Here is a 15,023-nt window from a genome sequence, read left to right as displayed (position 1 = left end):
TACTCAGACTGTGCTCGTTGAGTGCAAAATTGATAACATGTCAGAGAAGCTCACGGCTCTCCAGCGGGAGATTGAAAGACCAGTGACGGACTGTTAGACCAAGTGTGAAACTGACATGCAGTTGTTCGCACTAAAGGAAAACCACCATCATTTCAGGCAGCTACCATATCATCATAGCATGTTTTCCCTCTGAGTTATGGTTTCATATTTGTTGGTTAGATTGTCCCTGTTTAGGTTTGTTCTTAGTTTCTGTATTATCACATCATGTAAATAAAGCTCATTCATTGCATCATCAGGGCCTACGATTGGGTCCTTTTCCCTTCGACCCCACACGACTGCTGCCGCAGCCGTGACAAGAATAGGGCGGCCAGAGTAATGTTAAGATGTTCATACTACACTAGTATCGATCAAATGCATAATAAACTTTTCTGGCTTCGTGTACAAGCTAAATTACACTACGGCTTACTTTTATTTATAAAGAAAGCAATACTGTTAAGCACATCACATTTGTTTCTCTGCTCAACTGCAGTATCCAGTGTCTATGTGTGTGTCTATGTGTGTGTATACACTCTAAAAAATATTCATGGTGTTTGTAGGTAGAACTTAACAAAAAAGCATTTTTCTACTTAAAAAAGTAAGTTGTCTACATGTACACGTTTCAGTGAGTTGACTAATCAATGTTAAAAGTCAGACATTAATAAACACCTCCTTAACTTAAATGTTTTAGTATATTGAACAAAATACTTTTGTCATCAATCAACAACAGAAAATATTAAGTTTGTGTAACATGTAAAAGTGAGTTTGAACATCCTTCGTGTTTGAACTGCCCATAACTGGACCATAACGAAAAAATAATTACAACTGCCATAAAAAAGAAGAAACGGAAAAAAAACTGAGGTTGGCACCACTACCTGGTAAGTTTCTTGTTTTATAGTCTTTTATAAATATGTACTAGTTACAGGAATTTACTGCGTAAGTTTAGTCTGACAATGGCAGCTACATGATGTGAATTGACACTCTGTGTTATGCTAGTTGTTACTCTATAAAAGTAAAAGCATTTGAATTTTTTCCTGTTATTAATGAAATCTGTCAATTAAATCTGTCACTCTGGTGGTTACTTTGGTTAGCCATAGGTGTGTATGAGACCATGCATACAGCAGAGGGTAACCCCGTAGCATATGTTCGTATCATCACAGGCGTAGCAGTTGTCTTCATTCTTATCACTTTGTGGGAGTAGAGGTGTGTTTCACCTAGACTGTGTTCGGTGAGTTAACTAAGCATTGAATTCTAAATCGATTAATTACAAGTTATATTTGTACACTTTAAATTTGATGGTTTTAATCATAGTTTAACTTTAGCAACTTTACTATGCTAAAGTTGTTAGCTAGCTTTCTTTTAGCTAGCAAACGTTCCTCGCAAATACGAGAGTACATTGTCAATTTTTCCACTTATACTTAAAGTTTGTCACTTGTCAGGGTGCATTTAGAATAGAATTAGAATAGAATTCAACTTTATTGTCATTGCACATGCACAGGTACAGGGCAACGAAATGCAGTTTGCATCCATCCAGAAGTGCTTTAGTGATATAGATATATTACAATATATATTAGCAATAATATAGATATGTGAGTATATTACAGAAATGGGTCTATTATGGTATGTTATAATGTACACGGTATGAAGTATGTTGTGAATATTCTATAACTATAAGTATGTACAGGCTGTAGTGAGTACAAGCTATGTACAGGATATGAACAGGATATAAATATGAAAAACTATACAGAATATGAAATAAATAACTTTACAGAATCTGAGATATACAGCTATACAGAAATGGGAACTATGCAAGTTGTAAACAGTTGTAGGATTAAAGATTATCGAATGTACAGAATGATTATTTACACAGAGCTATACAGTAGTGCAGTTAAGATAAGTGAGGGTGTAGATAGTTTCTACAGAGGTGCTAGTGCTAGTGGTTGTGAGTGGTGGTTCAGTCCATGTTATTATTGTGTGTTTGAGGGTACAGTTGTCCATTGTGTGTGTGTGTAGGTGGTTGTGGGTGTGTGTATGTTCAGTCCATGAGTTTAACGTGGGTCAGATGTCAGGAGGCAGAGTTCAGGAGTCTGACAGCTGTGGGGAAGAAGCTGTTCCGGTACCTGGTGGTCTTAGTCCGGAGGCTCCTGTGGCGCCTCCCAGAGGGCAGGAGGGTGAAGAGTCCATGCGATGGGTGACTGGGGTCTTTGATGATTTTCCCAGCCCTTTTCAGACATCGCTTCCTGTAGATGTCTTTTATGGCAGGAAGTGGTGCTCCGGCGATGCGCTGGGCAGTTTTCACGACCCTCTGCAACGCCTTCCGGTCCGAGGCAGAGCAGTTCCCGTACCAGACTGTTATACAGTTGGTCAGGATGCTCTCGATGGTGCAGCGATAGAAGTTCACCAGGATGTCTGAGGACAGGTGGTTCTTCCTCAGAGTCCTCAAGAAGAAGAGGCGCTGGTGAGCCTTCTTGACCAGCTTGGAGCAGTTGGTCGTCCAGGTGAGATCCTCGGAGATGTGGACTCCCAGGAACTTGAAGCTGCTCACACGCTCCACAGCCGTCCCCTTAATGTGGATGGGTGGATGTGGGTCAGCATTCCTCCTGTAGTCCACGATGAGCTCCTTGGTCTTCTCGGTGTTAAGCAGCAGGTTGTTTGTGTCGCACCACTCAGCCAGACGATCCACCTCTTCCCTGTAGGCGGCCTCATCGTTGTCACTGATGAGGCCAATCACCGTGGTGTCATCTGCAAACTTAATGATGGTGTTGGAACCATCAGCAGGTCTGCAGTCGTGGGTGAAGAGGGAGTAGAGGAAAGGGCTCATCACACAGCCTTGTGGTACACCGGTGTTCATTGTGATGGTAGATGAGCAGTGGTTATCCAGCCGGACATGTTGGTTAGCTGATAGACCTTGCAGACAGCAGAGCATGTTCAATTTGAACCTGTATATGTTCAAATTAACCAGTCAGTAGCTGCCTGCATTTTTACCATGGTGTCAGAGTAAATTTGTGTTTCGACGGTCTTGGGTGAGGTAACTAATTACTGACAGAGTGAAATGTGGTGAATTTATGCCAGAGTATTTATGTGAGATGTATTGATATTTTAAGCTCGAATGTGATATATGCCTGAGGTTAAAGTTAGTTGACCTAGCAAGAAAAAACTAAATTTTGTGTGTGCACACACGAATTGCTTTCGTTACCTTCTGTAATTGTAAGCATAATGTGAAGTGTGGTATTGTGGCATGTCAACAGTGGTCTTTAAATAATTAAATAGAAAATTCTCTCACACATTTGGATATGACACAATTTTTCCAATTTTAAACTACAGTCTGTAGATTTATTTTATTATTTTTGAATTTTGGATTCATCTTTTCAGTGTTTCATTGTAGTGTTTTAGAGAAGGTTTTATACTTAAAATAACTTGTTAACTCAAAAGCCTCGATAAGTCTTTGCATTACCAAAAGTTGCAATAAATTTCAAAATGCACTGGACTTGCAAAATTTGCAAATTTGAAACACCAAGAAGGAATCAGCTCTTAAAGCATTACAGGCTTAGACATAGCCATGGTGAACTATTTATGCCTTGTCTATACTGGGATTGTTACTGCTCATTTAAAACATGGAATAGCTTGCGAACCCATTTATCAAGAAGCCATTCATCCTCTGATACAATGACATGCTCAGAAGTCTTGTCTTTCAAATGTCCATGTTGCTCTTTAAGCACATTTTCAACTCAAAGGGAATATTTTAAGCATATTGGGCACCATTTAAAAAAACTGGAAACTGTCGCTTGTGTTTTTGAAAACTGTAACTTCAAAACAAACGTTCATGGAACATATGCTTCTCATAGGAACCGAAAACACAATCCTCACTCATTGGATGACTTCAAGCCTGAGCTGATACAGAGGTGTGTCAATCGTTTGAATACAGGAGATGATCCTCTTGAGGAACATATTGAAAATCCATTGAGTGAAGATGAAGCAAATGCAGAGGATGAAGAAATTGGTGAATTGCCTAATTTAATTGAGAAACATTTAGCCCACCTACTACTAAAACTGGAAAGTATATACAATGTTTCTCACAAGTGTATTGATGAGTTAGTTGAACAGTTACAATTCATTTCTTCCTCTGCTTCAGGTCCTATTCTAAAAGAGATTTTACAGTTAAGCCTAAAGAAGCATAATTGTGCCTTTGATGATTTAGTGATTTCAGATATGGTTGCAGACCTCTGTCAGTGCAACCCAATCACATTGGCTTTTGGAAATAAAGGTCCTCTTTCTACCTCTTACAAAAGAAGCCAATATTTCAAGGAGCATTTTTGTTTGGTAGAACCCACTGAGTATTTGCTTAGTGTTGGGGAACAGAGAAGTTTCCAGTATGTACCTGTTTTAAAGTCGCTGAATGAAGTCTTGAAAAAAAAAGAGATCCAAGATTTCCTTACACAGACCTCAGAAATGGATTATAGCTCTGAAACACAATACATGTCATTTCATCATGGCACTAATTTTAAAAATAATCAACTGTTATCAGAAGAGAGTCCAGCCATTTCCCTCATTTTGTATGTGGATGAGTTTGAAGTGTGTAATCCACTTGGTACCTCAAGAAAAAAGCACAAAATTACAGCAGTGTATTGGGTTTTGGCTAATGTACCACCATTGCTCAGGTCCTCACTGACATCAATCTACCTAGCCATTCTATGCAAATCTGATGATATAAAACAGTTTGGTTACAGTGCTGTCTTTGAGCCACTCTTGAAAGATCTTGCATGCCTAGAAGAAGAAGGACTTTACATTCCCTCATTAGGCATATGCGTCAAAGGTACTGTGTTTTGTGTTGTTGCAGACAACCTTGGTGCACACTCTCTCGGAGGATTTGTGGAGAGTTTCTCAAGTGCATATGTCTGCAGGTTTTGTCTTGGAGAACGAACCCAAATCCAAGTAAGTGACGTTCGAAGTGGAGCATTTAGTCAAAGAACAATACAAGAACACAGGGTACATGTTGACACTGCAAAAGGAGATAAAAGTCAGTCTCACTGTTACGGAGTAAAAAAACTTTGCCCACTGACCGAAAACCTAAAACATTTCGATGTTTTAACTGGCTATCCGCCAGATTTGCTACATGATCTCTTTGAAGGTATTGTACCTTTGGAATTAGCACTTTGCCTTAGTACCTTAATCAAGGGAAAGTATTTTACTTTGGATGAGCTTAACAAATCAATTAAACAGTTTCCATACAGATGGGCTGATAAAACTGATGCCCCACAACCAGTTCCATTGAATTTTGCAACAAAAAAAACTGTTGGGGGGAATGCGCATGAAAACTGGGCTTTGCTTCGCCTCCTCCCCCTTATAGTTGGGGAAAAAATACCAGAGAATGAACCAACATGGCTGCTCCTTCTCAACCTTAAGGATATAGTTGAACTTATCCTTTCATCTGTTCATACAGATTCAACCATTTGTTTTCTTGACAGCAAGATTTTCGAGCATCGGCAAAGATTTCAGGAAGCTTTCCCACAGGAAAGACTGATTCCAAAACACCATTTCCTAGAGCACTATCCACAACTCATAAAAGCTTTTGGTCCACTTGTTTTTCTGTGGACTATGCGTTTTGAAGCCAAGCACAGCTTTTTTAAGCGTGTGGTGAGGCATACCCGCTGTTTTCGAAACATTCTGTTGTCTCTATCAGTTAATGATTGCCTACCATCTACATGGAAATCAAACAGCCCAGCCTTCTTTACAGGTAACAAAACTATTAACAGTGAATTTGACTGTGCTGAGAGAAGACATTAGGAAAGCAGTGGAAAATAAGTTCCCTGGGGAGTCAAATGTCCAGATAGCAAATACTGTGTCTTACAGTGGCACCAGTTACACCACTGGAATGATCCTGGCACATGGATCAACAGGTGGTCTGCCAGATTTTGTAGAACTGATTCAGATGGTGGTAATTAATGGAAAAGTTGGCTTCATTGTGAAATGCTTAAATGCATGGTATTCTGAACATTTCAGGAGCTTTGAGCTTGAAAACACTAGAAGTGTTAAAGTTATTGAGTCCTGTGATCTGTCTGATATTATCCCACTGGCAGCATACACTGTAGCAGGGAAGCGTATGGTGACCCTAAAGCATTACATCCATGTGCCGTAGAAGGCACAGTAGCCATTTCAATACAGTATAGCCAAAGCTGCTTTATCTTCCTTGTATTAGTTTATCTTTATAGCTCAAATGGTAATGTTGTGGATAGTAATGTTTAATCAATAATTAGAGATTTAGTAGTACAACTATCTTGCTCTACCACAAGTCTGGAAGGCATTTTACACATGACTGATCTTCTCTGCAGAAGTATCTAGTTTCCAGGGTGATAGGAGGTATATTCCACCACGAGTAAAATTCAAAAGCCAAAATCTACAGTTCTCCCCATTAACTGCTCCTTCCATAATTCTTCCTCTGCCCCACTGCAATCCGGAAATATTAAATATTTAGGTATTAATGTTTCTCCTAAGCTTTCAGACTTAACTAAATTAAACCACATCCCACTTCTAAAGAAAGTAGAAGGCAATCTGACTAGATGGAAATCTTTACCCATATCACTCATGGGAAGGGTCGCCACTATAAAAATGATGATTTTGCCAAAAATAAATTACTTATTTTTGATGATCCCTAACAAACCATCACAAGATTGGTTCAGATCTCTGGATTCATATATTTCCAAATTCCTTTGGAAAGATAAACCCCCGCGTATCAGCTTAAAAACGCTACAAAGAACCAAGGATAGAGGAGGATTAGATCTGCCTAATTTTCAACAATACTTCTTAGCCAACAGGCTTCAGTTCATCTCAGAATGGTCAAAACATACCTTCTTAGATGAGCCCTGGCTAGATGTTGAACAGGCACTATGCAAGGATCTAGAGATTTCAGACCTACCATTTATTAGCTCAAACATCAAAAGACATGAATGCTTTAAAAGTATCAACATCAGCTTCTCTCTGACAGCATGGTGGGAGTTTCTAAAAATAACGGAGTCTTCATTAATCCCATGTAAACGTACACCTATCTGGAACAACCCTGACATATTACAAAACAATAATATGATTAATTTCCCAGAATGGAGTTGTAAAGGAATTAAATACTTAGAACATATATTAGAGGGAACAGAATTTATTCCATTTGACAGACTAGTTGCACAATATGGGATCAACAAGAAAAGATTTTTAGAATATCAACAAATTAAATCCATAGTAAAAAAGAAATTTAACCTCAGTCAAGTTGAATTACAAACACCACCAAGTGCGGCACATTTCCTTACTCTTAAATCCCCCAAATTATTATCTAAAATATACAGAACACTTTCTAAATTAGATGAATCAATATCCCTTCCTATTGCAAAGTGGGAAGCAGATTTATCAGTCAGCTTAGACCAAAACTTCTGGTCTCAGGTATGCTTAAAAACCTTTAAATTGATTAAAAATCCCAGTCTGCAATTAATACAATACAAAATATTACATAGAGTGCACTATACAGGTCATCGGATGTTCAAGATGGGCTTTACATCTTCCAACAACTGCTCACACTGTCAAGGCAATACACCAGACAATTACATTCACGCTCTTTGGTTCTGTCCACCAGTGCAGAAGTTTTGGCGCGAGATATGTGAAGACTTATCAAAGTGTCTGAAATGTAACATTCCAACTTCCCCCTTAGTGTGTTTGTTAGGCAGCTTAGATAATGTCACTTCAGAAAAGAATATAGCCCATATGGTTTTCACTGCCTTATGCATAGCCAAGAAAACTGTCCTCATGAACTGGAAAAATAAAAACAATCTTAATTCTAACCAATATAGAAATTATCTATTAGATTACATTAGTCTTGATACAGCCTCTGCCACCACATCAGATCAATTGCTCTGGGCTCCTTTGATCAGCTCCATCACCTAGTGGGGGTGGGGGGTCATAGTTTGGTCCCGCCTTCACTGTTGTGATTGGTGTGGCGGTAGGGACAGGCTTAGGGCGTCGGGGGGTTCCCCGGAGGCATCTTCCTTGGGGGGCTCAACCCGGGGTAGCGGTCATGTCCGGGTGGGGGCTCTTTTGGCTCTCGGGTGACTGTTTCCTCGTGGCTGCGTGCAGCGGGGCTAGGGGAGGGTCTGTGCTGACGGACGTGGGTTACTGACCTGGTAGCCTGTCTGCCCCTGGGTGGGTCCGGGATGGGCGTGAGGTTCTGGGGGCGCTCCGTCTCTGGGCTGGGGCCCTGACCGGGCCTCGGGGCCTTGGGTCCTGGTTTGTGTGTCGCCGGGGTTGTGGGCGGGTGGGTGCATGGGGGCCCATCCCTGGCGCAGGGTGCCGCCGGTGCGTCGAGCCGCCTGGGGGGCTCTTCAACTGGTGGGGGAGATTGTCACACCTTGCAGGAGCTTTCCTCTCCTCAGGAACTCTCTGCAGGAGGGGGAGACACAGGAGAGGTGGAGGAAGATCTCAGCCTGGGTGTCTATTGTCTCATGTAGTCTGGAAGATGAATGGATGGTGGGGTGGGTGCAGTTTTCTCTGTGGTGGGGTTGGGTGGACTGTCCCGGGCTCTGTGGGGCCGGGGGGCGCTGCTGCGCTGGGCCCCGGTCTGGATGGGCCTGGGCCCCCTTTCCCTGGCGGGTCGCGGAGTATGGGAGTGCCTACTGGGGTCAGCGGGGGAGCTGGCCCCAGGGAGGGGTCACCTGCCCCTCCCTTCCTTCCCTCCCCATCTCCAGCTTCCTCCCTCTTCCCTCTTCCCGCTCCACCACAACCACCCACACATGCAGGGCCTTGGAGTAGGGGTATGTCACCAGGGTGCAGAGGAGGCTACCCCCCCCCCCCCCTCTGTCCCCTTCTGGCTGCCTCTGCCTCAATTTTATCCCACAACTTAGACATTCACATTACTCACACTCTCATTACGCATACATATAGGATCTTGGGGGTGGGCACGATACACGGAGTCCAAATTACCATCAGGGTGTACACCCCACCCCTGGCGTCGTTGCCCACCTCTCAATTTTGAATACACGTAGACATTGAGGGCCAGCAGGAGGGACTATGCGCTTACCTGCTGCTCTCTGGCAGGTAGCTCCATGCCCTCCTGGGTTTTAATTGCACCTTAGAACACACATGCATCAACACTACAATGAGCGGGTGGAGGGAGGTTTGGAGTCTTCTCTCACCCCCGTTCTCTGCGGCCTGCTGGAGCGGGGGGGCTAGGAGGAGGAGTTGGCCGTCCGACTGCGGTCTGGAGTGTGGGGCCTCCCTGCTGCTGCGGAGTCGGGGCGGTCTGCCTCTCCCCACCGCAGGGAAAAGGGTAACACCACCTGGGTCTGGGTGCAGTTCCCCCCTCCAGGGGCAAGGGTACCTAGACCCGGTTCGTACAGTACGCTTGGGGAGTGTGACCGTGTGTACAGCGTCTCTTTATGCCTGTCTCCATGTTGGTTGAGTGTGGAGTAAGTGCATATGAGAGCATGAGGGTGGGAATGGATGTTTGTGTCTGTGTGTGCCTGTATGTCTGTGTCTATATGTCAGGTTGGGTATCAGACGCCACCTCTCTGGGGACATCTCAGGCCCTCCAAGGTTTGGAGGCCTATCTCCACCCACCACCACTTCCCCTGCCAGTGGCGGACTCCCTCAGGTGTCGGTGTGTTGGTGGTTCTTTGTGTCTGGGGGTGGGCGTCCGGGTACACACCGGCTCACTCCTTGGCGGCCGCTTATCGGGGCCTGGAGCCTGGGGCTCGCTCGGGCCACTTCGGAGGTGGGGTGCCCCCGGCCTCTCGGCCTGGGGCTCGGTCACTCAGGCACAGCTGGCTGCCGGCGGAGCTCACGGGCGCGTCACTGCAACTCCCCCTGGCTTCTGCTCCGCGGCTGCTGAGTGAGCCCTCATCTGGGACTCCCCTCAGCTCTTACTGGGACAGTGGCGCGGCTGCCCCTCTGTTGGTCTTCCTTGGTCTCTTGTGTTCTGGGGGCCTCTGGATGTCTGGAGTTTTGATCTCCTCCATACCTGCTTCATGCCCTGGAGGACGGGGCTGTGGCTCCCCACACTCCCTAGCAGATCGTTACATGGAGAAACCTTTGGAATGCAAGCATGCTGATCCACACAGGTATGCACACAGGTGTACACACGGGTATTCACAGATGCGGACTACAGCTTTCTTGGCTGCTGCCTCAAAGCACATTGTGCGCTGTCTATCTTGCGTGCTGCACAATATCGTTTATTATTTAGTATCTACTGATATCCACTGCTAGCTAGTTTATTGTGATGGTGCCGTTTTTTTTTTTTTATTATGTTGCTCTTTGTTGTTTGCTTTCTCTTCTGTTTTTTTTTCTCCATACAGGTGACCCAGGAGTTTTGTTCTTTTTTTTTTTTTTTTTTTCTTTCTTCCCCCCCTTCTCACCGTCTTTTCTCCCATTTGGTTTTCTTTCTCTCCCTCTCTTTCTTTCATTCTTTCTCCCTGTCCTATCCTCCAGTCATGTCTGTCCCGTTTGTAGCAACTGAAAATAAAATAAATTCATAATTATAATAAAGGTCAATCAAATGGACCAATATGGCAAGGCCATGACGATCCACTTGGTAAAATAAATCCGCTTGGCATCTTTCTTGGCCTTAAGACAACAATTCTGATGGCTATAGATCCAAACGGGACACAAAAAAAAAAAAAAAAAAAAAAAAGAAAAAGCTAAATTCTGTTTTGTTTTTTTTGTTTTCCTTTTTATATAGGTACCTCAATGTCTCATCCTGCTAAACTTCGGATCATACTCAAAGAGCATAACATTCGAAAACTGGACTTACCACATGGAATCCCTGGAACAGTGGAAGAACTTGAATCTATTGTGAAAGAGACTTTTGAGGTTGATGGGAAGTTTACTTTGCACTATAAGGATGCTGACTTTGGAGAAGAATATTTTTCTCTGACATCAACAGGTGATATCAAGGACAAGGACACACTTAAGGTGGTTCAGATTATTGAACCTCCCACAATTACTCTGACATTTAGTGATGTAGACAGTTCCTTCAAATCTGCATCAGAGACCTTGGTCAATGCTTCAGCAATTTCAGAGACATCAGTCTTAGAGACATCAAGTGTGTCCTGTGGCACCAGTTGCTCATCTGGATCTCAGGATACAGTCATTCTTTCCTCACCTGAACATTTGAGTCGGCGTTTACAGCGCTGGCCTACCAATTTTTCTGTTCCTCGCTTTGCTTATGACACAGAGCTTTTACTTGCTTCAGGAAATGAAACTTTCAAAAAGGATGGAACTAAACTTAACTTTACTCCACTTCTTCCAGACTTCCTTCAGAAACTGGCTGAAATGATCTTTCAGTATGTTGCCTACCCAACATCTGCACAATTAGCAGATGTAGCTGAAGCACTTGTTCAACAACATCCTTGCCTTAAAGAACCGGGATCCTATAATGGATGCTATGGATGGCAACAAAGACTGAAATATAAAATGGGCAATTACAGAAGTAAACTCAGAGGGCTTGGGTGCCCTGAGCTGGATGTGAACTCTCTCAAAAGAAAGCAAGCACATGAGAAGACACCTTCAAAGAATCTCAAAAAGCCAAGAAAGGCTGAGGTGAACTATTTGCCACCTCACCCACAAGGAGAAACAGAGGAAAGCTTGGAAAAGGAAAGATTGGAACTTCTTGATGAAGTGAAGAAGAGGAACAACTATCGGATCATCAGTGAAAAAATGGCCAAAACATTCTCGAATCGCAGACAGGAAGTTGTTAATCTGGCACCACCTGTGAATGACTTCAGAAGTAGATGGCCTGCGCTTTTTGATGCAGCACAGGTGATTTTATTAAATAATTTATAGGATAACTTATAATTGTGACATTGTGCATTACATTAACACATTGTGCTTTTAATTGTGTCTTTTTTTTATTTTTTACAGATAAACGATGAATTCCAAAGGATCACCACTGTTAACTTGGAAACAACATTCATGGCAAAACTGGACCAGTATTCCACAAGAATAATGTCCCTGGTCTCTTCAAAAGGCGGTGCTGCAAAAATTAAGATTGAGCGCATCAGGAACATGTTGCAAGAGGTAAGAAAAAAGAAGCTGAATATAATTGATAATCTTACACACCTTAAAAGTTAATTATCTAATTCATTATCTCAGGAGCATTGTTGGCTATCTTTTACTGAAGAGTGAAAAAGTGAACATCAGAGGTGGACAGAGTAAAAATTTGCTAAAGAAAACATCACTCAAAATATATTTGTCTGTTTTCTTTGTTGTAAGAGTCAAGGATATAGTGATGTATTTGTAACTTGGTAACTCAGATTGAAGAGAAAAAGTAAAACTCAGATGCATAAGTATTTTGCACCTCATAAGTGAGATGAAAAGACATTAATGTAACTTTTGGTCACATAATTGCAAACTGAAGTGGGTAAATTTAAATAGGTACTTTCCATGTCACATATAACTTGACAATACATTAAGGTAAGTATGGGTCATATTACAAATAATGTGAGGAGAAAAAACTGAGGTAATAATTTGGAGTATTACAAGTATCTTCATCAACTGCACAATAAACGTTTATGAGGAAGACAAGTTACACAAATACATTAAAGAGGGTAGATAGGAGCTTTTAATATTTTAATCACATCATTACAAGACTTGTCCACAGGTGGCTTTTTCCAGTTCTGCATCACATATCTCACATATAACTATTATAGTTGAATCCATAGAACTCAACAAAAACTGTTTGAAATGGTCTCCAAATCTAGGTTATATTTACTTTCACTCACCTTATCCTACTGCTAGCAAAGGGTGCATTGAAAGCAGGACAGTATGTAACAGATTAAATTCAAGTTATAAAAATTTAATTGTTTATTTGTTAAAAACAAAAATTAAATCAATAATTAGCAAAACGCTAGTCCTATAAATGTAATATGTTTGACTTTTCGCCTAGTAAACTTTTTTTATTCTCCAGAGTTCGGTGGAAACAAGAAGAGAGGTCGCAATCCGTTGCCTGATGGTGTATCTGAAAGAGAAAGAAGAGGATCTCTTCAGAGAACAGCTGGTAGGTAAATATCACATTGTTTTGTGTTATATTTTTAAATGGCACATAAAATACCGACATGTTTCTTTTTAACCTACTTGCCAGGATGGTGAAGAACAGTTCCCAGAAGAAGTGGTAAAGATCGTAGTCACCAGACGTGCAGCAGTGTCTCTTCCAGCCGTCGCTAAAATTGTGATTGAAGGAACAGCTGTCCTGGAAGACCTTGATGTGCCCAGAGCGTGTGCCTTAATGATGGGACTTATATACGCTCTCAATCTGAGCTACCCCAAACAAGTAAAGAACACTCTAGAGGTATTCCAGAAGGTGTTTCTGGGACTTGATGGGCTTAAAGCCAGCCCATGGGTAATGTCTCTTAAGTACAAACTTCTGTCATAAAACAAATGTAATTTAGGCTGCAATATTCAGATGTGTTGATGCTTCTGTTTTTTATGCAGTCTTAGACAAGTGTAGTTTTGAGAGTTCATAATGCGTATAACCTTACCTTTGGATTGTTGCGTTGTTAAATATTAAAATGTTTTGTAATTTTCTTGATTCTGTGATATTTACCAAGTTGATAGGTTAAAGTTAATGTTTAATAATAAGCAGATTTGCAAAAACAAATTGCCTTACGTTGCAATGTTTGTTTTCTGAGGTATTTTAGAAGGGTGTGATTTAAAATTATTGTTATTTGGAAGATTTTATATGTGTATATATGTGTATGTGTATATATATATTTGCTGCTTTATTTAATATACCTTTACAAATCTTTATAGTGGTTCGCAAAGTCGGTCATCAGGCCCCACTGCTCTGCTTGTTTCTATTAATAACTAAACACTGTTGATTGGCTGGTATGTTCAATTAATCAGAAGTTGTAGACACCATTGTGGAGTAAGAAAAACTAAAGTAAGTAAAAAAAAAGTAAATTGGTATGTTTTAGCTTCTGATTCAACACACCTTGTCCAGGTAATAAACATGTTACATTTTCTTTTGTTACTGAGGTTGTTTGTGGAGGAATTGTACTGAAATACATTGTTTTTGCCCACTCATTTATAATTAAAGGGCTGCTGTAATGTTTGATTTATGTTGTATGACACAGAAGTGTATTTCTTCAAAAATGTTATGCAATAAACTGTTTCATCAGTTGGAATAATTTAAATGGCTATGTTTGCATGGATAATTGTGAGTAGGATATATGTAAAAAAGTAAGTTAGATTAACTCAACTAATGTAATTTGTCAACTCAATATTACCAGGAATTCTAAATTAATATTAGGTTGCTTAAACTTAATTATGCTTTTAGAGGTCAAAGTAAATCATGTTGGTTTGTTGAACCAGTTGAGTTAGCCAAACCTAAAAATTTCTTGCTGGATTTACTTAATAATATGCAAAATTTATAACTTAAAAAGTTGAGTGGAAATTGTTACCTCAATTTTTTTAAGTTAAGCCAACAAAACATTTTTTAGAGTGTAACTAATACATAGTGTGTGTGTGTGCCATCTTGTTGCCACAACTGGCTCTTGTCACCGAAACCTTTTTTCAGTTTCATAGCTTTGTTTCTGAGAGCATGTCCATCTGAAAACAGGAAAGCTGTGAGGCCTGCAGATGGTTTGCGCATGCAGATTGTGGATAAACTCTAACCCTTTGATAGCAGACTAAGGGGAGACAAGGGTTTTTCTTTTTGGCTACGTTCACACTGCAGGTCTTAATGCTCAATTGCGATTTTTTGATCAAATCCAATTTTTTTGCTTGTTCACACTACAGATAAAATGTGACAGCAAACGCGCTCTAGTGTGAACCCTCAAAGCGGCCCGCGTGCGCAAAAGAAGACGTCACACACAACGCGCTCTGTTTAGACCCAGAGCGAACAGTATTGTTTGACTAATGGCCCTTAATATAAAGACTTGTTTCGGACTTTACGTTTCCCAATTTTGCTTTAAGTTATAAAGTTATTTTCTTATTTACATATGGCCTAATAATGATCCTTA

The 15,023-nt window shown here is 41.3% G+C and overlaps 1 protein-coding gene across 3 annotated transcripts; it reads left to right on the top strand.

Annotated features, from left to right (window-relative positions):
* Positions 1–1,069: 1,069 nt before the first annotated feature.
* On the top strand, positions 1,070–14,211 carry LOC120716731 (sterile alpha motif domain-containing protein 3-like). 3 transcript variants are annotated; one of them, XM_040004335.1, is made up of 4 exons: positions 1,070–1,264; positions 10,745–12,081; positions 12,971–13,060; positions 13,145–14,211. In XM_040004335.1, the coding sequence occupies exons 2-4, from the start codon at positions 11,977–11,979 to the stop codon at positions 13,433–13,435; spliced, it is 486 nt and encodes a 161-aa protein (XP_039860269.1). In that variant the 5' UTR covers positions 1,070–1,264; positions 10,745–11,976; the 3' UTR covers positions 13,436–14,211. The 3 variants fall into 3 exon arrangements, with proteins under 3 accessions (XP_039860269.1, XP_039860267.1, XP_039860268.1); XM_040004333.1 differs by lacking the exons at positions 12,971–13,060; positions 13,145–14,211 and adding an exon at positions 4,874–4,968; XM_040004334.1 differs by lacking the exons at positions 12,971–13,060; positions 13,145–14,211 and having other exon boundaries at positions 10,745–12,085.
* The last annotated feature ends 812 nt before the right edge of the window (positions 14,212–15,023 follow it).

Source organism: Simochromis diagramma, unplaced genomic scaffold, assembly GCF_900408965.1.
Source record: "Simochromis diagramma unplaced genomic scaffold, fSimDia1.1 OVJJ01000565.1, whole genome shotgun sequence".
Taxonomy (NCBI): Eukaryota; Metazoa; Chordata; class Actinopteri; order Cichliformes; family Cichlidae; genus Simochromis; species Simochromis diagramma.
This window is presented reverse-complemented; position numbering and strand designations above follow the sequence as displayed.

Excerpts from the sequence above, each read along its gene's own strand:
- LOC120716731 (XM_040004334.1), top strand. The coding sequence starts at position 10,753 with ATGTCTCATCCTGCTAAACTTCGGATCATACTCAAAGAGCATAACATT.